Here is a 23,290-nt window from a genome sequence, read left to right as displayed (position 1 = left end):
AATGCAATTACCATAGAAGAGATGAAACTAGGAACAATTCCCATGGATTTGAAGGCTCAGAGCTCTACAGACAAATTGCATCCTGTGAATGCTCTGATCATGACATAGCTGAAACTCCGATCCACCCGTTGCAACAACCGAATATTTTATTTTTTCGTTTACTTGCGGATAGCCTTCTGGTAGAAAGCAAGCTCCTCACCCTCCAGAATGTAACCGTCACAGCGGCCAGACTGGCCGGGGCGCGAGGCAACAACGGCGAAAAGACGACCGGACTCGAACTGGCGCTCGATAGCAGACTCAGTCTTACCGGAGTCAGCGAAGCGGGCAGCCTGCTTCTTGGCGACGGAGGCGGACTTCTTCTCCTCGGTAGTCTCAGTCTTAGCCTGGCGTCTACGGCCGATGGGCTGGCCGTAGTGGGCCTCGTACCACTGACGGAAGGGAGCAGCGTCAATCTGGACAACGGCCGACTTGGTCAAGGTGTTTGTGCGGACCAGCTCGTTGTTGGAGGGGTGGAAGGACACTCCAATGACACGGGTCTTGCGGGAGACACCCTCGGAGCCCCACGAGAAGTTACCGGACTCAAGACGGAGAGCACGGAACTTCTGGTTACCACCACGGGTACGGACGAGGTGGATGCGCTTGGTGGCAATACGGGTGTTGGCGGGCTGGCGGCCCTTCTCGAACGCTCTGTAGGACAAAGACATGTAAGAATCTGCAACTGGTATATCGAATTCCTTTTTTTTTTCTCCTTCCAAAAGAAACATTCGACCTCATTCTGGGTTGATAGAATCGTACCTCTTCTTGCGGTAGTGAGCGCGCTTGGCACCAGTGGCGCTGCGCTTGTGGCGAGAATCCCGAGAAATACCCATGTTTGCGATTGATGGAGGGGTCTAAGTCGACGGACACAAGTTAGATGTTGTTGATTGTGGACCTCTGAACAAGTTTTCTTTTTTTTCCTTTCAATCCTTCTGTTTCGTCGCGAGCGTCGTACAAAATCAATCTTCGAATATCGAACAGTTGGGCGACAGTGGTTGCGGAGTGGTTGAATGACCGTTGAAAGCGAGACAGGATCGAAAGTCGATGTGGAGGAATTGAATACCGATGATCGAAATTGATGGGCGCAGCGAGCGAAACAGAATTTTTCGAAAGAAACCTTGCAGGAGTTGAGATAGACCGATAACTCACCTCTAAATGTGCAGCCCTTCACCAGAAACACAGATTAGTTGTCGTAGGGTTGTCGTGGGAGTTTGAGGTCGTGGAGTCGCTGAATTTCGCAGGGCGCACTGTGTCGCTCGCTTGTGTAGTGCCCTAACCGACACTAGGCCAAATTGGGATTAGTGGCTCCAGTCACTGGATCAGTCAGGTGATGTTTAGGGCCTGACTCAGCAAATAGTCACGTGCTACTGCATTGATCTATGATCTGGAAGGGGCCATCGAACCACGATCTGAACATTCAAGTCATTTACATTCCAACCGTTGTACAACATTGAACCTCCAATTGCCTATTTCCAGTTATACTTACAGCTACCCAAAATCATACATATACAGATGATCGACAATATCTACCAGTAATTGCACCTGTCATCATTGGCTGCCTAATACTACCCTCTACTGGCTCTTGCCATTCTTCGCCTTCTGCTCCTTCACGAACTGCTTAATGCGCGAGATCGAACCGTATCCCTCGACAAAACACGACGCAACCCACTTCCACCACAAACCCGACATAACAGGCACATTCAGGGGCATCAACTGAGTCACAACCAGCGCGATGGTCTCAATGATATGAATACCCACAACGTACGGCTGGAGAAGGCAGACGAGACGCGGAAACCAGGACACACGTTGAAGACCCAAGTACTCGTAGAGATCCGAGCCAGGCTGCAGGTTGCTGCGCTGGAAGCAGAGGACGTAGAACAACAAACACAGCACAAAGATGACGGCATGGATGCCGCGCGGAGCACGGTACTCTGTGAGTGTGATCTCGCTGCGGCCCAGACGCTTTAGGCTCTCCTTGTGCATGGCGACCATTCGGCCGCGCGCCTCCGAGTAGTCCTTCATCGCGGGTTCGATGGGGACGCTGTAGCGGGTACCGTGGGCGGTGATGATCAGGTTTGAGGTGCTGAGTTCCTCCAGTGTGGCGTTTTTGGCTTGGGTGGATGTGATACCGCAGTAAGCTTGGAGGAATAGTATGAGAGAGTCTTGGTGGTCGGCGTTCATGTGCTTGATGATGAAGTCTTTGGACGACATGGTGGCGGTTGTATTGGGCGAGGCGTACAGCGTCAATTGATTTGGATTTGTGCGAAACACTTGAGAGTTGGGATTTGAACCGAGTACAGAATACAAGTACAATGTAAAGAGGAGAGTTGGAGAAATCAGCGCCAAGACCCGGGCCTCGGCTTCATACTTTCCGCCAGGTCTGACACTTTACACTCCTCACTACACCACACTACTAACTACACTTCTACACCATTGCACTGCTGCATTCAAGAAAAATGAATTCAACTCCATTCAAGTGATTGCCCAAGGAATATACATAGCAGTATACACTCCGGTATATTGCATCCCCTTGGCCCTGCACGCCGACCAAGAAAACCATTACCAAAAAAAAAAAAAAGACCCTGAACAGACAAATGGAAAGATATTAAATCAAAACATGGCTCTATGGAAAGCAGCACCGAAGCAATTGAAACATTGAAAAAGGATCACTCGTGACGACGTTGGATCTTCGTGATAGGATTGGCAATGGAACCAAAAGAAAATGGGTGATCAAGCCCTGTTGTTGATAAAACGCGATCAACTCCTAATTCGGTCTTTGAGCAGACATTCTTCAAAGGGTTTGGGGGGAGGGATTGCATGCCTCAGTTATTACTTACATGAGAGCTATAGTGAGGTCTCCGTGAATGCGAGCCTTGAGCTCTACCTCGATTTCCAGGTTCAGTTCCAATCTCAACTTCATGCCCTCCTCGTCCAGCATTGATTTCTCCTCCTTGTGGAGGACGTCCATGCCGCCGGAGGGCTTCAAGTCTGAGTTTTCGTTCGAGTAGGGCTGCACGGCTTCGTCTTCATCGGAGTATTCGTACTCGTCTGAGCCATATTCAGATCCGTCCGTGTATTCGTCGTCGTCGTATTGTTGAACGGGTTTTTTCTGTTTCTGCAGTGCTTTCTTCTGCAGTTGTTTGTTCTTCTGGGTCTTAGTTTGTGGTACTTCCTCCTCCTCGTCGGTGTAATCGTCGGCGCTGTCATAGTCTTCGCCGTCGGAGAGGTCCTCTTGCACGGGGAGCTTTTTGGGCTGGAACTTGTTGGGTGCCTCTTTGGTTTTTTCAACGGTCGCCATAATGGATGTGATTGATGTGATGGGAGTAGATTAAGAGTATAGTGGTAGGGAAGATGATGATTTCAAAAGAAGAAAAATGTATAAAAGTAGAAGGATATGCTAAACATAAACCAAAAAGGAAAGCAAGGATATGATATGATACAAGGGAAAAAACGGCACAGACATCATCGATATCAAAGTGCGGGACATGACGTTGGAGGCTGCCCAGGTGTCCCTCTCCAACTTCTCTAACCTTGCACAACCGTCATCCTCAGGGTTGGACGACAATATCGGGCCAGGATCTGACACTTGTAGACAATGGGCCGTGTCCACAGTGAAAACTCCACAGTAAATGTCCAGAATCTCCCTAGTGGCCAACAGGATGTCCGCCTCATCCTGTTACGATCCGTGGAAACAAAGGCAGACTCGTGGCTTGAACCAAAGGAAAAGAAAAACCAGGAACAAGTAAATGGCCTGTTATTTGTCGATTTCATTGGCTGACTCGGTATACAGGCAATTTACCACAATTTATCGTGAAGACCTTGACGTCGAGTGGCGTCATACCCGTTTCACTGTCAGGTCTTACGTCTACTTAATCTATTTCAGTGGAGAACGTCAATGCACCAAATTCACCGACATCCCGTCTGATTGGCGCGTGAAACTTGGTGGCCACTATTATTTTCGGATGCACACTTTATACCAGGTTACTCCATATGCGTTCCACGTCTTGATCCTTGTCCGAGACGTCATACCTATTTTCAATAGGGCTTCCCCCAGCCCGTCATGTATGCAGTCTTTGCTGAACCAGAGTCTCAGCCCGACATCTGGCACCGATGGACCTAAGAACCATAGCATTGTTCCCATCTGACGTCGGAGGCGGTTGGATTTTGTTTACGAGGCCCGGTTTTATTCAAGCCTGGTGGCTCCTCTGATGATATAAACGGTTGAACAATCTACATCATTATACTAAAAGCACGATTACATAGTTCATTTAATAACGCATTGTCCTTTATCATCTCGTGCTCGAATCAATTCATATTCCCCTCATTCCCCCTCCTGAACAATCTTCTTCTTTTACTTCCACCATGTCCGATCAAGAACAACCTCCCACTCCTAATCCCGACTCAACACCCGCAACCCCCAACAAGCCTAAACGTGCTCCTCCCAAGCTAGGCAAAAAGTCACCCGCCAAACAAGAACAAACCCCTCCCTCCTCGGAACAAGACCAGGACCAGGACAAACAACCTAAAGAAGACGAGTCCAAGCCCGAAGAGCCCGTCAAACACCAAGAACCAGACTCAGAGCCTGAGCCCGAGCAAGAAGACGAGGCCGAACCTGAACCCGAACCAGAACCCCAACCCAAGCCCGAACGTCGTCGTCGCAGACCTCGTCCCCGCCCCCAAGAATCAGACACCGAATCCATCGCCCGCAGCGAAATGGAACCAGAGCCCAAACCCCGTCGTGTCCGTCGCCAGCGCCAGCCACAACAACAACAGCAACAACAAAAACAAGGCGGCAGTGCGCTCGAAGGGCTTCCGGGCGTTGGCGGCGTCGATCAGGCCGGCCAGCTCGTGCAGAACACAGCCGGCAATGCCCTGAGTGGGGCGACTGGTAGTGCGGGCAAGGCTGTTGGCGGGATCCTTGGTGGCGGCGAGGAAAAGAAGGAAGATGATGGTGGTCGTGATGAGCAGCTTCGTCTGCGGTTGGACCTGAATCTGGATATTGAGGTTCAGCTCAAGGCGAAGATCCATGGTGATTTGACGATTGGTCTGCTGTTAGTATTCCCTTTTCTTTTTTATGATTGTCTTGTTGTCCCGTCACATCGAACCCTAACCCGCCGATGTGGCTGTGGCTCTAACTTGACTCAATATTGTTGGTGCATTTCACTGACTGACAATCTAGTAATTAATCTTGCCGCTCTTCAGCAAATAGAAAAGAGTATATACCTCGCTTCTATAACTGCTTATCCTATCTCATCTCGATGAGCATCCGGGGCCCGTTGTACGGGTGATCGGGTGTGCCTACGGATACCTTCAATGACTTGTTTATGGGTTATGTTACCGTGATGCACGATGCCTGGGTTGGTTTTTATTTATTTTTCATGTCTTATTTCCTTTTTATGTCTATTTCCTTTTTATGTCTATTTCCTTTTTATGTCTATTTCCTTTTGTCTTTGGTCTTTGGTCTACAGCTAGGCCATCTCTCTAAATCTGGCCTCAACTGTCCTGGTGTCTTTGTGGTGTACAGTACCTTTAGTCTTTAGTCTTATAAAGTATCTGGGTCTGGAGAATTGGAATAATGAACTAGGCTTTTGTGTTTATTTCTCTCCAATGCGATGTGTAGATTGAAAGAAGTACCTAGTAAAGATCAAGGCAGGGAAAGAGGATTTTCAGACCTTACACAGAATAAATCTGGACGTCATTCAGGCGCCCATATTTCTTTAAAGAGGAAGTCGGACAGGTGTAACTATCCACATACATGATTGAAGGCACCTGTGCATTAGAATGAAAGATATGTGCATGACAAGCCATCTAGCTGTCTGTTATCATTTGTACAAGGAATCCAATCCCAACAGAAAACATGCAGACATACGAAGCAAAGCAAAATTAAATACAAAAGAATCAAGATAACACTGACAAACGGAGAAAAGAGTAGGTAATATACCCAACCCACATATGTTTTCTTCTCTTTATTTAAGCCGAGTGTATATGAACGAAATCTAACCAAAAAAGCTACAAACTGAACTTTTTTCCCAAACGGGTCACGAGACCATCCCATCATACCACACCCTACAACCCCGCAACATACATCAGTCCATATCCAAGTGTGACAATAACCACAAAGGACATGAGACTGGCTGGGATGCCGCGAGTGAGGAAATGGCGAACTTGGAGATATCGTTGGCCGGTTTGGGGTACTTCGGTCATGATAGCAGCTAAGAGAAACAAGTTAGCCGAGAGCTCAAACTCAATACAAACGAGCTGAAGGAAGAACAAGAACATACTCATATTAGGGAAACCACTTGTGGGCAAACCCATCGCAACAGAGCACATCAAGGCACTGGCCATGACCAACAAGTTAGGATGCGGGTTCTCCATGCTAACGCCGATCTGGCGGACAAGCGGGAGGATGATAAGTGCAGCGACTGTGTGCGAGATGAAGGTTGCCATAACAAGGATGAGAGAACAGAATACCAAGAGGACGCTGTACAGACTGAGGTGCTCGACGCGGGCGGTAATTCCCATGGCGATTGTGTGCAGCAAGCCGGATGAGGTGACTGCCTTGCCTAGACACAGACCACCGGCGGCGAGGATGATGATTGTCCAGAGGAAGTTGTTGAAGTCTTCTTTGTTGAGGATGCCGGTGCCGAAGAAGATGACGAGAGGGATGATGGCGATGACGCCCATGTCGCCGAAGATGTGCTCGAGCTGGTGGCTTGCGCACCAGAGGACGATCGTCAGGAGGGTGACGATGCTGATGAAGGACTGCATGCCGGTCCAGCGGTCCTTGACGGGGCGGATGGGTATCACGGTTGCGTTTCGGCCCGGGCGGAATGTCACCAGCAGCAGAACCCAAATTAGTAGGATGGAGATGATGCAGACGGGCAGTGCGATGAAGAACCATGTGCCCCAGCTGATGTTCGGCTGCATGTTCTGCAAGGCAATGATGTTCTGCGGCGAGGCAATCGGGGACGCTGCGCCGCCGACATTGGCGGCTAACGCGATACCCAGAACGAGTGCCTTGGCGAAGTCTGACTCGGGAGCCATGTTGCGCAGCAAAGGTTGGATGATCGAGTAGCAGAGCACGGGAGACGCAACATTACTGATCCACATGCTCAGGAACATGCTCACAAACATGTTGGTCAACAGCATCACAGATGGCTTCGATCCAGCTTTGCTTAGCACGAACATGGCCATGCGCCGTGCGATATCGTGCTTGGACAGCGCCGCTGCGATTGAGAAGCCACCTAGGAGCAGCATAATCACAGGAGTCCACATCGCCGAGAACACCTTGCCGACTGATTCCTTGGGTCCCAATCGCACCTGAGGCTCCTCGTCTGACCGCATGATGCCTAGAGTCACGACTAGGAATGGGATAAGAAGCGAAGTGACGAACAGCGGAATAGCCTATCACTCGATGTTAGCATTCAATGTGAGCAAAAATAAACAAACAGTATCTCATACCTCGGTGGACCACAAGATACTAACGAGGACCAACATAGCCAAGCAGTTCTGCTCCTCGGGAGTGTCCATCACCTTGATGGAAAGCATTGCGCCGAAGACGGCGATACTAAATACCAGCGTACCAAAGCTCAAGCTGCAGAGCCACAACGGGAACTGGAACCGACCAAGTGGCGTTGACATCTCCTGAGTGCGGATCTCGCTCTTGTCACCCTGGCGCCGTGCAGTGGACGGGTCCTCATCGCCACCTAGGAGGGTGTGACGAATACCAACATTGGCGGCCTGCGCACGACGTTCGATCTCGATCATCTCACGCCAGACGGTGTTGCGCTCCCAGACGACATGCTCACGCAGATGCAGACGCAGCTCGCGTCTAGCAAACTGCCTGTTGTTTTTCGTGACGATGCCCGCGTACACACCCTCCACGTTCTCAATACGCCGATCGATTTCAGCCATGGTGCTTTCGGTGAAAGGTCTCGCGGGATGGACAACAGAGGCTAGGTAGTCTCGGCGCAGGCTGCGGTCCAAGGTCTTGTCATACTTCTTCAGGGCCTTGGCGAAACCAGTCTTGTTCAGCTCGATGAAGGAGCGAAGTTCGCAGAGTGAGACGTAGCATTCGATCAGGCGCCTCTTCAACGATATGCCGGTATTGTAAAGAGCGAGGAAATCCTCGTCGTTGAAGTGCGACTCGTGCGGTTCACGGGTGGTCGACGGTCCAAAGTAGGAAGAGTCTACCATATCACCGTAGTGGTCGTCCGTGCCAGACTCGCCATCGATCGACTGCAGCAATCTCCGGCGCTGTGGGAGGGCCATCGGGGACCGGTCGTCGTCGCTATCACCACCTTCTCCTTCGTCGTCCGCCATCGAGTCATTGCTCACAGCACTGGACCGCCGGCGCGGGACCGAGGCAGTACCATTGCCGCGGCGGGAGCTTGTCTTGACGATTGTCTCGCTAACGGGGTCCATGTTGACACCATCTGTCTCGGAGAGATATACATCGGCGTCTTTTATGAGCTCATCTGCGAGTTCAAAAATCTCCGCCTCCTTCTTCTGATAGAAGGAACAGATCTTTTCCATCTCGACATCAAGAGACCGTTTGAAGATTGCATCTGGGTTACTCGGTTGAGCATCGCCCAGCAGCGGAGCAGACTCTACATCTGTGGTCGCCGGTCCTTCAATGCGATTGACCTGTTTCTCAAGGGCGTAGATCCTAGTCACGATGCAACGTTAGCGCAGTTAAAACAATTATCCGAGCCGATGCATCGATCCTGTGCAATGTGACACCAATCCAGATCCCCGAATCTGCATGTACACACTATCACAGCTACCGCGCCCACGATTGAAAGTTAAGCCAACAAACTTACAATTTCTTCAAATTGCTGTACGCGATGTAGTTCGAGCTCCAATCAGGCACAGCATTAAACTGGATACTATGCGAGAACTTCATCTTGGCTTTGGAATGCGGATCGACGTTCCCGTGCGATGCGTTATGAGCGCGACGTCGGAGAGCCTCAGCCCAGAACCGAAGAGAGCCCTTCGGCTGGTCAAGTACTAATGTCTTCTCCTGCGACTCCTCAACTATATCAAGATCCGCAAGCGGCTGCGAGTTGGCGGCAGGGTCTAACCGCCCAGCGCTATATTGATAATTGTCTGAGCGAGCGGGGCCAGATGCGCTTGTGGTAGCTGCGTGGGAGGGAGGGTGGTAGTCGACGAGTTCAATGGAATCGGAGCGCGAGGTAGGAGCCACCGTCGAGGGAGGCCGGAGGGTAGTCGGCCTAGGTCATTCAAGGAGTAGAGAGAGATGCAAGACCGAGGGGAATGTAGGAGTGGCCTCTATCGTGGGTGGGGGCGCGAAGAGGGTCGAGAGTCCGGGTCACCTGGATGGAGTTTGGGGTTGCACTGGGTAATGGTCAAGTCGGCAATGAGATAACGCGGCACTCCACTGATCGGAAGTGTATTGTGTTTCTGGTTTGAATCTGTTCCGAGATTGTAGACATGTAAAATAGTGAACGTATTGGCCTTTTTTTTTTTCTCCGACTCCAGGAATAGTTGCGCTCGAGCTAAAGCTGTATATTAGGTAATCGGGCTGCTTGGCGGGGCAGACGATGTTCTATACAAAGCACTAGGAGAGCCGCCACGGGGAACAAGATTATATGTATAAGGAGCAATTGATATGCAAGGTGTGCAAGTAAGTTTGATTCAGGGCAGGTGGCCTCCAATTATAGAAAATGTATCACTAAGAAGTAAGCCGCCATACCTATATAGAACAAGTATAGTTGACCGCCTATACGGCCTTATGATATCTTTTTTAGTAGTCTTTTTAGTAGTCTTTCGTTTAGATATTTTTTACCTTATTGGTTTTATAGCTAGAATACATACAGGCGGTGGAAACAGCTTAAAATGTGCAAAACGCCTTTTCTATATATAACTATGTAGGGACAACCTTGTAATTGATATCGAGAGATCATCAGCCACATTAAAAACTCCGTCTTAAATTCCAAGGGTTACTATTGTGCAGTAGTTGTCTCAGAGAATACCATAAGTCCATGAAGAATAAAAGTCAATTTTTTTGACCAGACTATATAAATGTACATATGCAGAAGTGCTCAGAGATACAAGACAAACCCCAAAACCCAGATAGAAGAAATACAAGCCGATAAGGCCAATTTAGCGACGAACGTTAGTACTCAAGTTCGCACGACCAGAGATACCAATCTTGTGCTGCTGGTCCCTCTTCTCCCAAACACCGCTACGACCCTCAGCAACGGCCACGATTTCAGCCGCAACACGATTCGCGAACAGCGCATCCCGTCGCTTATCCGAGGCATCAAGAATCCACTTGATCGCAGTACGGCGGCGCTGGCGCAGAGTCAGCGGGTGGGGGATCTGCACGGCAGTACCACCACCGGCGATACCCTTCTGCTGGCGGATTCGGAAGAGAGGCGCCACGGAGTCGACGACGAGAGTGAGGTAGAGGACGGGGTTGAGGGGGAGCTGGGATGCTGGGGGAGCTCCAAGAAGTCGGCGACGAGGGTTAATCTGCGGAGGAGAGGCGGTGCGGAGGTGATCCAGAACGAGAGACATGTTCTAATATTCAATCAGTCAATTTTCTCACACCCAACCAAACATGAACGGGAAAAAGAAAACCATACCTTCTGCGCCTTGGTCAATTTCCCACTCTCCATCATCATCTTAGTGAACTGATCCTGCATGGTATCGTAGCGCTTGCGGAAGTTCAACGTCTTCAAGTCCTCGGGGACGGCAGGCGGATCGAACTTGAGCCCAGGGTTCTCCTCAAGAGCCTGACCCTGCACCTGCTCAATCATGCTAGCAAGAGCCGCAGCGGCCTCGTCACTAGCGCCCTCGAGACCAGGCACATTGGGGATAAGGTTAGCCTCGTTGTTAGGCTCGACGCCGTGCAGATCGTTCATGAGGCTCCGAGCGGAAGTCGAGAACGAGCGCGAGCCACCGGACTTCTTCAATGCGTCCCGCATAACCTTCGGCATGTGCTTCATAGCGTCCTCATCGCGGCTGAGGATCTGTTCCACGAAACACGGTTAACAACCATACCCAATTCGGCTTTCCGGCCAAGACTTAGCAAGCCGGATTATGCATTCTTGCTCACCTCCTCAACAGGCGTCCCCTGATCTAACTCCGGAGTAGAAGGAATACCATCACAACGCTTTTCCTTATCCATAATTCGGGAGATCTCGTTGGCCTCCTCGCTAACATCGGGCAGCTGGTCGGCAGTCGGGAAAGTCTGCTCATCGGGCTGGGGCTCGACCTTCTTCGAGCCATCGCGCGAGGAGTTCCATCGGCGCTGGATGGGTAGTGACTGAACGGCGCGGAATCGGATGGGGCTGGCGATGCTCCGAGGGGAAGAGAGTGCGGGAGTGGTGGATTGGCGCAGGGCCGAGACGGCCTTGTTGGCTGTGAATAGGTTAAGTCGAGGCGCCATGGTTGCGGTTGTGAGAATTGGCCCCTGTGCAATAATTGAGACGGGGGGTCGAGATTAATCGGCCTATTTTGGGAAGTTTGCGGTCTCGAGTAAATTTCCGGGATGGCTTAGTCAGCGCCAAGGATTTCGATGTGAGGTCATGAAATGTACGGCTGATGGAAACAGGATTGAGAGATCATGGATGCAGGTGGATAATTAGTCTGAATTATGATTTGAGGGATAAAATAAGCTTTAATTCGTCTGCCCGAGTCTATGTGTGAAGCTAAGTTTTTTTCTGGTGATTCCAAGTTGGTATGTAGCGCAGATATATTTCCGCAAGGTATAACCTTGGAAGATGTCGATATAGAAATCCACCAATTCACTTTTAATAGCATATTTGACTCCTTTTTGGCTACTTTTTATAAAGACTTATATAAATATGCTCGCACATGTGATTTTGACTACCAATGTACTATAGACAAGCAGTTTTGACATAGAATACAAGAAAACACGGTAGACGCTACATGTAGGGCATGCAGAATCAGATAAACAAAAAAGAGACCCAGTCTCAACGAGACAACCACCCTTAAAACCCGAAGATAAAGCCCCAAACCCAAGCCATAGCTTAGTTGGCAACGTTATCAGGGTAGACGTAGAACGCCAAGGCAAGAATGATATACATGCCGAGACACATACCACCCTCCAGGTAATTGGACTTTCCATCCTGGATAAGCAGAGTAACAACCAATCCAGAAATGAAGAAAGCAACCGTCTCAAAAGTCTGGAAGTGCAGAGTCATCTCGATACCCATGATCCAGCCCAGAATAACCAAGAAGGGCGTGACAAACAGCGCAATCTGCAAGCTGCTACCAATAGCAACTCCGATCGCAAGATCCATCTTATCCTTGTACGCAACCACAACGGCGGTAACATGTTCCGCGGCATTACCCACAATCGGGATCAGCACCAGACCAATGAAGGTCTTGCTCATGCCTGTGGTCTTTACTAGGGGGTCGATAGCATCGACTAAGTAATCAGCGCAGATAGAGACGAGGACGGTCACGACGACGAGAACAACAGCCGCAGCCCAGGGGCTGAGAATGCGCTCCTCTTTCTCTTCCTCCTCCCCTTCGGCGCCAGCGATGTTCTCGGTATCGCTGCCATTTGTCTCTTCGAAGAGGTCGGAGTGCGAGCCCAGCTGGAAGTAGAGGTACATGACGTAGATAATTAGGAGGATGATGGAGGTGCCGTGCGACAAGATGAGGATGTTCTTCTGTGCAGCTCGGTCCGGGTCCGTGATTTCACCTGCACCGTCGGGCTTGGCGACGGTGTTATTCGAGATCGCGGCGTAGAGGGTGGCGGGGATGATAAGTGATGCGGACGCAACAGCCATGAGCGAGGACATGGTTGATGCCACGGTGGTGTTGAAAGACTGTTCGCGGTAGCGGAGTCCACCGACGAAGAAGCAGCAGCCCAGGACCAGCAGGATATTAGACAAGATGCTGCCCAGCATGCTGGCCTGGACGACGCGAATCTGGTTTTGTCTCAGGGCAATGATGCTGACCTATCAAGGAACAAAGCAAATTAGCATCAGACACCTATACATATCACCATTGACTCCGGGCTGAGGATTGGCAAGCTTACAATCAGTTCAACAGCATTTCCAAAAGTGGCATTCATCAAGCCGCCAAGCGCCTGGCCAAGAGTAGCGGCCAGCTCCTCGGTAGCAAAGCTAAGCAGCGAAGCGAGGGGAACGATAGCAAAGAAATTGAGCACAAAGACAGCGGTGGAGTCCCAGCCGAGGGCACCGGCAATGATGCCCAATGGCACGAAGATAAGCAGGACATTGACATAGTCGCGGACAAGTGTCTTCCAGGTCAGATGGACAACGTGCACCGGCCAGCGCACCCAGACGCGGTGATCATTAGGGTGGTGGTGGTGCCGTCCATGGTCAGTGTGCTGGTGAGGCGAGAGGCCAGCGAAGGAGTCACGGTGTGCGCCGAGTAGACCTGTTCGCTCATTGGCGTCCAGGGAGCCGTTGTTGCCAGAGGCCATTCTTCGTGGACCGAAGCTGTGGCTTCGGAAATGGGAGCGGAAGTTTGGGAGAGCTAGATATAACGTCGCAATTAATATGGAGAATTTTTCATCCGTTGCCTGAACGGATTATAATTTGGGAGGCTTTCACAGAAAGCCGGAAATGAGCGGATGGGGAATGGGAAAAGAAGGGGAAGGGAAGTATATCAACCCACACATAATTTCCAAGCTTGCAAAGAAGTTAAAGGAATGAATAATGGGGTTTCAAGCCACTTCCAAGGTTACTTTCTCACTGTGACATAAAATTTCCGCCCACAGGTGGAAAATCAAGGTTAGCACAGCCTTTCAATGTTAGGAACATGAAGAGCAAAAGTGGAACGTTAGGTGGCTGCCAAGGTGGGTGTGGCCCAGTCAGTGGGGAGGAGCATTGAGATGACGACCCACCAGACTTGGCTCTCCACATACTACATCATACGACGTTTTGATTGGCTATGGCTCAATACCAAGACTGTGCACTGCCACATTCGACGATTGGATGCACGGACAATGTGTTTCGGAGATCCATGGATGTTGACGGCTTAGACTTTCTGTCGTATACGTATAGGGAAATAACATTATGTAGATTGGAACTAACTATGGAACTATATAACTAGCACATGGTATATATCTTTTAACACCAGTAAAAGGAGAACCCCAGTCCACATAACAAAAAAAAAAAATAGGTAAGGCAAGAATACATCAGGGTAGTAAGTCACATCAAGAAGTGAAAGAAAAATAAAGTTAAAAGGAGGGTCAAGACACAGAGGAAAACAAAAAAAGAGGTATAAAGGATAGAATCAAAAAAAAGAAAAAGTAAAGGGGGTGGTCATTACTCCTCCGGCAGCGCACCGTTAGCTTTAAAATCCATCCGACTGCTCTTGCGTCCAACACCCTTGAGCATACTGAAACGACGGAACACCGAGTCCCGCATCCCGCTATTACTATTATTGAGCACGGGTGACAACGGGGCCGTGCCATTTGTAGTCGTCAGAGTCACCGCATTACTGTCGCGTGTGACAGGCCGCGAATAATCGCGCGTGGACGGGAGCGTCGACCAGCCACCACTAGAGGCGGGCGCAGCCCGGTCCGTGGCTGCACCGGTGGCAGTAGGGCCGCGGTGCTGGGAGCCGGCGCGACTGCGGCCGTCGTGGGAGCGTGCCGCCGTGTCGCGGGTGACATTGTGCGTGCTCAACGAGGTCTGGGATTCATGGGCGACGGACGGCGTAGAGCCGTGCTTGTATGTCTTGTCACCGCCGAAGAAGCTGCGGCGTTTCTCGCTTCGGCCGCCGCGTGAGTGGCTGGTTGTGCGGCTGTGGATCGTGGCCGTGTCGTCGTCGATGTTTTCGTCTTGTTCACCCACTATTTGGCCCTTGCTGTCGGATTGCTGGATGGTGAAGATGGAGTTGGTGGCGCCGTGGGATCGCTTGAAGGGGTTGATTATGCTGATCCGGTGACTGACGGATTGTCTGTCAGAGCGCTTGCGCGTGTGGGCATTGCCTCGGGTTGCGCGGTTTAGGTCTTGTTCCGGACTGACAATTCGATGGATAGGTGGCATTCGGCGGTTGTCGCTCAAGGAGGGGGATTGCCGCGCTGTTTGTGTGGGTGTAGGTGAGGAGTATTCTAGCGGAGCTGGGACGAGAGAACTTAGCTCGGGCTCGAAGACATCTTCAAAGCGTCGAAGCAGTTCGGCTTGCGTAGCTTGCTGAGCTGGACGCTGGTAAAGAGACAGTGCGTGTTTGATAGCCAAAGCGTGGTCGACGAGTGCAACGGAGAGCGCAGTCTCCATTGGGTCCACAGGCTGCTGTGTTGCTTGTACCTGTTCACCGTCTTCATCAACTTCCTCAAGTAGCTTGTTCCTTGCCATCTCCGCATCGGCTAGGAATACACGGTACGATGCCACACAATTAGAGGTTGACGATCTGTGCTCAAGCAGTGATTCCAGGGCTTCAGTCAGATTAGATAGACTAGAATCCTCACCCGACGCAGCACGGCGGCCAATAAGCTGAAGCTCCTGTGTCTTGCGCCACGTGCGCTCAATGGCAGTCTGCAGAGGCGACAGAGCAACCTCCTGAGCAGAAACAATCTCACTACGACGGAGGATATTCGGGAACGCTTCCGAGGCAGTGAAAACGAGCTTTTCAACGAATTGCTCCCGGACATCGGAGCTGCTCGTGTGTCGTCGCGATGTGGCAGAGAAACGAGACGGATCCGAGATCAGCATGTGCTCGCGGACAGAGGACGGAACCTTGGGGCGCTGATAGACAGGATGAGACACATCACGGTATGCGCTGACGGCGCTGATCTGAAGGAACTGGCCTTCGTAGTCAGGAATCTCGCTAGTAGACATGACCTGCGCAGTAGGGTGTTCCCGTTGCATGCGATCCACGAAAGACGCCATGCGTTCCATCGGGGACGCCTCGAAGATGAACTCCTTATCGCGCAGGCCGGGAGGAAACCCGAGACCCTTGTAGACCATACGGAAGTAACGCGGGAATTGTTTGCCGCCCTTGGCAATGAGATCGTAAATTCGAGCCATGGAGCTTTGGGCTCGGGAGAGCTTGGCGAAATCCATTGTCGTGTGCTCGTAGTGTACTGCGAGCTCCTTGTAGCAAGTTAACGCGGGGCCCCAGGCCATGGCATTTTCAAAGTGCTGGATAATGGAGAAGTACAAAGCCTCTCTGCGTTCGAAAGCATTTTGAGGTGGGAATGCGGGTTTGAGCAGCTCCGGCAGAGGCTTGGTGAGATCCCATTCGTAGAGGTCGGCATGGAACTGAAGGGCAAGACCTGCTTCAGTGAAGTTGCCTGCTGCAGCCTGAGCCTCGGCAAGTTCATGAACGTAACGAATGAAGATATCCTCGCGACCCATGTCCTTCATATATTCCATTAGTTTCAGAGCGTGCAGACTCTGGAGTGAGGCGCCGCCCTGAGAAGCCACCAAGAGATCCAAGAGTTCATCGACCGTCCCGACAAGACTCTTGACAGCATTCGACAATAGATCATCGGATATAGTCTCACTCTCGAACAGATCCAACAGCTCGCCGATGAAAATCTTCTGGCTAACGCTCTCATTCATCTGCTTGGACTTGAATAAGGCATCCAGACTAGAGATGATCTCTGTTTCAATAATGGAGATATCCTGGTTCAGATCCCATTCACTTAGAATCATCGTCTGCAGTATCTGAACAGCAACATGTCGCAGCCCTTCGTGCACACTGAGACACAGACCAATGATGGGAGGAACCAGACCGGGAACATACTGGACCTGATAACCGCCCAGCTTTTTCAAATTGAAACGCTCCCTCTCGTCGTCCGTGGTCTCCCATCCAATGGCTTCCCAAGTAGACTGCAACAAGTCCGCACCTTGCTCGCGCACATCGCCGGCGATCTTCCAGACAGCGCGGCGCTTCTGCTCGGGGAAGGTCTCGAGTGCAAGGACATCGCTAGAAATCACCTTCAACAGAGTCATGAAAAATGACTCCCACAGCTTGGTATCGAATGTGTCTGCATCATCCGGTGCCGGAAGGAGATTATCAATGAGCAATACCGCAATATGTTCAAGACTTTTGATAGTCGCGCGGTGGTTGTACACATGAATACTGAACCAGGTCTCGGGATAAGCCTCGCAGTCAAGGATAGAGTTGTGGGCCTCAAGGGTCTGAGCAACAAATAGTGCAAGCTCCAATTCTTTCAAGTTGGGAAGCTTGGGAGACGGGATCTTGGCAATGGCAGCCATGAGCGCAGACAGTTCGACCAAAGACTCATCGAATCTTTGAGGAATCCTGGCGGTCTTCATCTGGAAGGGGAACGCCTTGCTGAAAAGCAAAGACAGATATTCCGTCTCATCAACTCCCTCAGTGGAGATAGCACAGAAAGAGGCGACTATGCTTGGCATGAACCCATAAAGCTGAGGGTCAGACTGGCCGAGCAATTGAGCCACGATTGAGCTGCTCAGTCGCACCTGATCACGATACAAATCCGAGACGCCCGAGGTGGAACCCCAGTATGGAGCCAACCAGCCAATACAGCTGGAGATCAAGGTTCGTCTATCATCGCCAGAGGCGAAAAGCTCAAATATGGTATAGTTCTGGATAAGAACAAGCTTATAGAGGATCAACATGCCGGTGACATCCTTGCATGAATCCATGAAACTCAGAGCGATCATAATCATTTCGTCTTTGCTCAGGACATTGGAGAGTTCAGGTAGCCACGTATGGAAATGTTGAACCACCAGTGTTTTGCTGCCCACCAAAGCTGGCGAGGAGTTTTTCATCAAAGTCTCCATAGACTTGAAAATGGTATGCATGTCTCTGTTGAAGGTGGATTGCACCGTGGTAATGCCAATACCTTCCTCCTTGGCTTTTTGCTGCTCGCGGGCCTTGATGATGAACTTCAACAGATGACGTCCCACCTTGAAGGCTGCGCGAAGATTGCGAGATTGTGTACCGTCGGTCGCTGCATTCAAGAGGCGCAGGTAGCTTCGAATGAGGCATGGGGTGACGAATGGGAAGCTGAACTGCTCATCGGTGTAGCGGTCGACCAGCGGGCCTAGGTTGTATCGTCGATCATGAACAATTCCCAGAACAGTGACCAAGTCGTTGAAGATCAGGTTTTCGTATTCTTCGTTGCCAGCATTCTCGACCAGGATTCCGAAGAGCGCATCAAAGACACCATTGAGTTGTTTGACAATCTCGATTTCGGGAACAAAGAGTAGACGCTTCAGGGTATCCAAGACCTCGTCCACGGGGCGCTCTCGCCAGTTGAGAAGACTCAGAATGACTTGATCCTGGGAGTACTCTGTGCTGCAAAGATGGGTTTCGAGATGCAAAGTGGCCAATGGACCCGTCACAGCTTCATCTTTGGCGGATTCATTCTTGCCGAGCGCGCTCCATGGGAGGCTCAGATAAGCACCCTTTCCATTCTCAATGCTAGATGTCTGCTTGTCATAAGCATGCAAAAGCAGAGAATGACGCCCATCTCTAATGAAAGCCTGTTGGTCCCAAAGGGGCATCCAGGCAAGAGCAAAGGGAAATTCTGGTGCATCTGCAACACTCATCACCATGTGCGAGCCAGGGATTTGTTCTGTGGGGATCTTGAGGCGAATGGTCTGGTTCCAAGGCGTGCCCCGCTGGGCGATTGTAGTGCGCCATGCGGTGTTCGAAGTATTGGATGACGAAGGGAAGACACATTTGTCTATCCGAGCCCCTTTAGCATCACGCACCTCGAGAGTAAGTTGAAGATTATGGAGTCCGCTCGTCGCCTGCAAAGGAATTTGACCAGCCTGCGGGTGAGACAGGAGAGCATCTGTGGGAAACACGGCTTGAGAGAGCGTCACGTAGATATCGGATCTTGGCTTCGTCGGAGCCTTGGAGAATCCAATGCGCTGTGTCTGGACGACATCGTGCAATATAGTAGGATTCTGACGGATCAGGAACTCGGCGTCGCAACTGGCAAAGGGGCGTAGATGGAGGTGTAAACGTGCCGCAGGGTCAGCACGCACATACCGGCCGGTGGGACTAGGAAGCAAGGCCCGGATCAACTTGTCAAAGCCATCCGTCAGCCCCTCGCCGTCTTCGCCGTCTCGACGGGGTGACCAAATATTGATCACCTGCTCAGCGTCCTTTTCCTGTCGGAGAATCGGCGAGACCTCCAAGATCCCAACGCCAACAGTGCGAATCGCCGAGACCTCCTTTGTTGGGGCGGGTTGAGGGGTGGTTGCCTCTTTGACGCTGGACGCACTGCTCGATGTTCGTGGAATTCCTTGACTAGTGGGCTTAGATGGCTGATCAAAGCTCGGTCCGCGTTGCTTGGGCGTCCACATCATGCTGCGCCGCGTTCTCAAACTTCCCTTGGCCGAGGGTTGAATGCCCCCGTTTGCCGTGGCCTTGGTTGGGGTCGGACTTTCTCGTGAGACTGATGACCTCGACACGGGAGTGGTATCGGCTGTGGACCGCGTCTCTGGAGCACGAACCCAAGCGACTAGATAGAGCTGCCGCCCATTCGCGGACCCATCTCCGATGTCTGTTGCGGCCAATTCGGTGAACAGTGTCTTCAGCTTACTGCTTTGACTCATGTTGACGAACTTATCAGGAGACGGAATATCTAAGCTAAAGGTCTCAGATAATGGGCTGAGTGAACCAGCATCCGATCGGGAAAACAGCTGGATTCCAATGGTCACTTGGCCCGGCGCATTCCCTGATACCGCGTTGATTTCCAGCAGCAAATGATGAAGGGCTGTAGCATCGGATGCCTGGGTGGGACTTGAGTCGAGCATACTCATCTCGGACTGCAGCTTTGCCAATTGGATAGCAGAGTCGTCACCCGTTAGCAAACGACCTCTCTGCTCCGGATCGCGAACAATCACGTCCCCGCTAAGCATTTTGTTTGCCTTGACAAGTTTCCAGACTGTCTCGTCCCGCAATGCTTCCTTCTCCTTTCCAGTCAGAACGTTGTGTAGTAATTGTCGTCTCGCAAAGTCCAGCTCTTGTACAATGTTTGACATTTCCTCCAACACATCATACCGACGTTCCAAAAGCAATTCATGCAAATTAGTCGAATGCCATTCGCGCAGACACGATGCGATCTCATCGACTAGTGGCTCTGTGAGAGAAGTCGGAGTTTCATCACCGATCTTAAGCATGGGGACCGGGGCAGCAGGTTTGGGCGCGTCAGGGTCGCGAGGAGCAAAGGAGACAGGTGTATGCGGGATCGAGCCCGTTCGCCATCGCGGACTTGCCTGGTCTGAGCCATCGGTCTTGTGAATAACGATCTGGGAAGGCTTCCCCTTTTTCGCAAAGACAACATCAGACACCTCGCCAGCACCCTGGAAGTCATTGACGGAATAAGCCAGACTATTTCGGGACAGGAATTCTCCATCCCAGCCGGACAAGGTCAGTCGATCAATGCTTTTCCGATCAGCATTTAGTAGTGCTTTATATCCATCGCTGTCGCCCAGCACCTCTCTAATCTCAACGCAGTTTCGCGGGAAGATACCCGAGAACACGCGAGCTTCGAGAGTCTGGCCCTTGGTGCTTGTCAAGCCGGCCAACAACGACGGTGGCGCGACCAGATAGCCTCGGCACCACTCACCGTCCGTCCCTCCTTGTTCAATTATGTAGAGCTCATCGCCAAGCTCCAATGGTAGGTCTGCGGGGGAAGACGGGTTGAAAGGGTATATGGCCACAGCAAAGGCGATGCGAGGCAGCGGCCGCCAGGGCATGGCTGTGCTGTGTATCGCTCGACGCGATTGGAGCTCGAAATACCCGATTTGAGGCGTGCCAGTCCCCGCAGATGGGTCTCCGATCGCAAGGTTCGCGGGAAGGGATTTCGAAGGTGTGGATCAGTTCGAGGAATGTTCGTTTCGGTCAATCCAAGGTCACATGTAGTGGGAGATCAAATCGTCGGTCCCGGGTGAATAATGAGAGGAATGTGGGAATTCGAGGAATGCGACAAGTAACGATCTAAAGGGACATGATTAGGGATGTGCAATCGGGAAGAAAGGATTTGTCGCCCTGTCGGAAAGCGAGGAAAGAGAGCACAGAGACTCTCTCATACACAAAAGACACGGACGGGGTCTGGAGTGTTGCAATTGAAAGTACCCGTGCCCCCCTTGAGCGACATTTCGGTGGAGACCACCACTTAGAGGCGTGGGGAAGAGACTCACCGTATTAAAAAAGAAAAACACACACAGACTGAGAAAGAAAAAAAAAAACAGAAAAGGAAGGGAATGGGAATATCTCAAGAGACCTTGAAAGGAGAAAGAAGATTAAAAATCGAAGATCGAAGATCACCCCCCACATCATCTCTCGTAGCCAGAAGCTGGGACTTCGGAGGATAACTCAGTTGCCTTTACCTTGCTTCATCTGCCGTTAGCATAATTTCAACATTTAAGATTACATCTCCTAACATATGTACATATGCTTGTAAAACAATAATTGAAAACTTCCTGAACACAATTCATTCCCATTCGCTTGAAATAGTCCGTATCTACCATACAAATGTGATAGATCCTCCAACATACTACTCCGTACTCCATACATACTGCCACTAACACTCCATACCCCTGAAACAATGTGAAGCCCCGAACCGTGGGTCAGCATGGCCAATGGGAAGATGGATCTTTTAATTAAGGGTTACACATAGAAAGTCCGCTGTACGGTTTATGCTTTTTAACGGCTTTGTATACATCTAATAAGACATTTAAAAAGAACATTCACAAACACGTGTGTTCTTATATATAGCCCTGGAGCATTCCTAATATCATCTTGGGCCAAACAGATCAGATTTAATTAAAGTCTTACGTGGTCCACGGGTCAAAGACAGAGGCCGCATAAGCCGATTATTCTTGTACATAGGAAAAAGCAAAAACAAAACATAGGATTCATTTTCAAGAGTAACATCTCATTTCCATTCTATAGCCAGGGTCTTCGTATTCTGGGTCTCTGGCTGGTCCTTCACTAGTAGTCTAGTAGTTGGCGCTGGACTGTTTAAGCTCTGTAATAGTCTGGTGTGGTTGGCTGCATATGCTTCAATAGAATTAAAATCTCAAAGCTCTAGATACCGTGTCTAGGAGGAATGTCCTACCCTTTTCACGTCCAGTACAGGTCGAGTTGGGTCTTCTGGGGGCTTCAAGAAGTAGTCTATCTGCAGAGCGACTTTATAGAGATACCAAAATTGTTAGTATCAAGGTTTTCATCATAGTCATCCAATATAAAAAGAATGTTTTTACCGTTTCTCCCGGGCCTTGATGCAAGACAAACAAGCTCTAGGCTAATATTTGTAACCTGTTAGAAGTTCCTCTCTACACAGACATTATTCTGTGGCACCTTTATCTGTATCAATACAAAGCACTATGCCTTCAAGCCCCAACTATCAATCCATCCAAACCAGGACATATTGGACAGTCTCCCACATGTTCAAAAACAACAGAGAGCTTAGACCTATCGAATGTTACGGAGAGACGGGAAAATGGGGAGAAAATATGAAATCACTCAAATACGGCCACACCCTCCAGTGTGATACTAAGATCTTCGTGAATATCATTATCACCGACTATCTTCTCAGAGAAACCGTTCAGCAGGAGGAGACCGTTAATAGGATATTCCGAGAAGTGAATGCAGATCAAAAGAGACAGCTATGTCAGTACGAGAACGAGCCTCAAGACCTTCGACACAAACATAGCGAGACAGAGCAGAGCTTCTACCTCTTCGAGTCGATGCTTCCTTTAGCTCCTATGTAGAAGTCCTACGATTCCTTAAGACAAGAGCCAACATGGTATCTTGGCAAGGAGCTGGTCCAAGACTGTGTTAGAAGAGGGGGCTGTTGTGGTCGAGGCTGTGGCTGCTGCAAAAATCGCCTGTCAACTACCGAACGCAGTAAGGGGATAGGGCACTCACTGCACAACATCGTGTTACTGTTGCCCGATTGTGCGAGGTTTTGATTATACGATAAGCGAGAAGTAAAAGACGATTAATGAACTTAGAAGGATAGTTGAGGATAGAAATCCAGCATATGTCGTCAGGATGGCAGAGGCTTATTTCTGGAGACCCAGAGGCAAAATAGTTCCCTGGCGGTGGTGGAAATGAATATATAGTTGGGCCCAGACGGGCTTTTCGTGATGAAAGTTGCTGTCCTGTTTCATAGTCTTATCTCTAGGTTGTTTTTTTTGCTTGAACAATTCATCTCTATTCTCACATTCCACTATGCACGTAGATATTTGCCTATCTAGGCCTTATGCTTCTCAGTTGCACTAAAGCATTGCTTGCTCGCTGAGAAAACAGCCACAGTTTA

At 50.4% G+C, this 23,290-nt stretch overlaps 9 protein-coding genes across 9 annotated transcripts; 2 read left to right on the top strand and 7 right to left on the bottom strand.

Moving 5' to 3' along the window:
• Positions 1-158: 158 nt before the first annotated feature.
• On the bottom strand, positions 159-869 carry N7471_012631 (40S ribosomal protein eS8; the record flags this gene model as incomplete). Its single annotated transcript, XM_057285350.1, has 2 exons — positions 159-687; positions 796-869. 2 exons carry the CDS (start codon positions 867-869, stop codon positions 159-161), a joined length of 603 nt encoding a protein of 200 aa, XP_057131616.1.
• A 739-nt stretch (positions 870-1,608) lies between these two features.
• N7471_012630 (DUF2470 domain-containing protein) lies at positions 1,609-2,247 on the bottom strand (the record flags this gene model as incomplete). The annotated part of the gene is made up of 1 exon (XM_057285349.1): positions 1,609-2,247. The coding sequence occupies one exon, from the start codon at positions 2,245-2,247 to the stop codon at positions 1,609-1,611; it is 639 nt and encodes a 212-aa protein (XP_057131615.1).
• Positions 2,248-2,793: 546 nt separating this feature from the next.
• Positions 2,794-3,334, bottom strand: N7471_012629 (uncharacterized protein; the record flags this gene model as incomplete). Its single annotated transcript, XM_057285348.1, has 2 exons — positions 2,794-2,800; positions 2,874-3,334. The coding sequence occupies 2 exons, from the start codon at positions 3,332-3,334 to the stop codon at positions 2,794-2,796; spliced, it is 468 nt and encodes a 155-aa protein (XP_057131614.1).
• A 1,064-nt stretch (positions 3,335-4,398) lies between these two features.
• On the top strand, positions 4,399-5,222 carry N7471_012628 (uncharacterized protein; the record flags this gene model as incomplete). Its single annotated transcript, XM_057285347.1, has 2 exons — positions 4,399-5,087; positions 5,216-5,222. 2 exons carry the CDS (start codon positions 4,399-4,401, stop codon positions 5,220-5,222), a joined length of 696 nt encoding a protein of 231 aa, XP_057131613.1.
• An 880-nt stretch (positions 5,223-6,102) lies between these two features.
• N7471_012627 (putative plasma membrane phosphate transporter Pho87) lies at positions 6,103-9,491 on the bottom strand (the record flags this gene model as incomplete). The annotated part of the gene is made up of 5 exons (XM_057285346.1): positions 6,103-6,248; positions 6,318-7,440; positions 7,498-8,704; positions 8,859-9,269; positions 9,433-9,491. 5 exons carry the CDS (start codon positions 9,489-9,491, stop codon positions 6,103-6,105), a joined length of 2,946 nt encoding a protein of 981 aa, XP_057131612.1.
• A 670-nt stretch (positions 9,492-10,161) lies between these two features.
• N7471_012626 (mitochondrial 37S ribosomal protein uS7m) lies at positions 10,162-11,452 on the bottom strand (the record flags this gene model as incomplete). Its single annotated transcript, XM_057285345.1, has 3 exons — positions 10,162-10,581; positions 10,647-11,033; positions 11,120-11,452. The coding sequence occupies 3 exons, from the start codon at positions 11,450-11,452 to the stop codon at positions 10,162-10,164; spliced, it is 1,140 nt and encodes a 379-aa protein (XP_057131611.1).
• A 604-nt stretch (positions 11,453-12,056) lies between these two features.
• N7471_012625 (calcium/proton exchanger) lies at positions 12,057-13,684 on the bottom strand (the record flags this gene model as incomplete). Its single annotated transcript, XM_057285344.1, has 3 exons — positions 12,057-12,995; positions 13,076-13,539; positions 13,681-13,684. The coding sequence occupies 3 exons, from the start codon at positions 13,682-13,684 to the stop codon at positions 12,057-12,059; spliced, it is 1,407 nt and encodes a 468-aa protein (XP_057131610.1).
• A 649-nt stretch (positions 13,685-14,333) lies between these two features.
• On the bottom strand, positions 14,334-20,720 carry N7471_012624 (guanine nucleotide exchange factor DCK1; the record flags this gene model as incomplete). Its single annotated transcript, XM_057285343.1, has 1 exon — positions 14,334-20,720. The coding sequence occupies one exon, from the start codon at positions 20,718-20,720 to the stop codon at positions 14,334-14,336; it is 6,387 nt and encodes a 2,128-aa protein (XP_057131609.1).
• Positions 20,721-22,352: 1,632 nt separating this feature from the next.
• On the top strand, positions 22,353-22,739 carry N7471_012623 (uncharacterized protein; the record flags this gene model as incomplete). The annotated part of the gene is made up of 1 exon (XM_057285342.1): positions 22,353-22,739. One exon carries the CDS (start codon positions 22,353-22,355, stop codon positions 22,737-22,739), a length of 387 nt encoding a protein of 128 aa, XP_057131608.1.
• Between the last annotated feature and the right edge of the window lie 551 nt (positions 22,740-23,290).

This window comes from Penicillium samsonianum, assembly GCF_028829775.1.
Source record: "Penicillium samsonianum strain IBT 33392 chromosome Unknown utg000007l_segment0_segment0, whole genome shotgun sequence".
NCBI lineage: Eukaryota > Fungi > Ascomycota > Eurotiomycetes > Eurotiales > Aspergillaceae > Penicillium > Penicillium samsonianum.
This window is presented reverse-complemented; position numbering and strand designations above follow the sequence as displayed.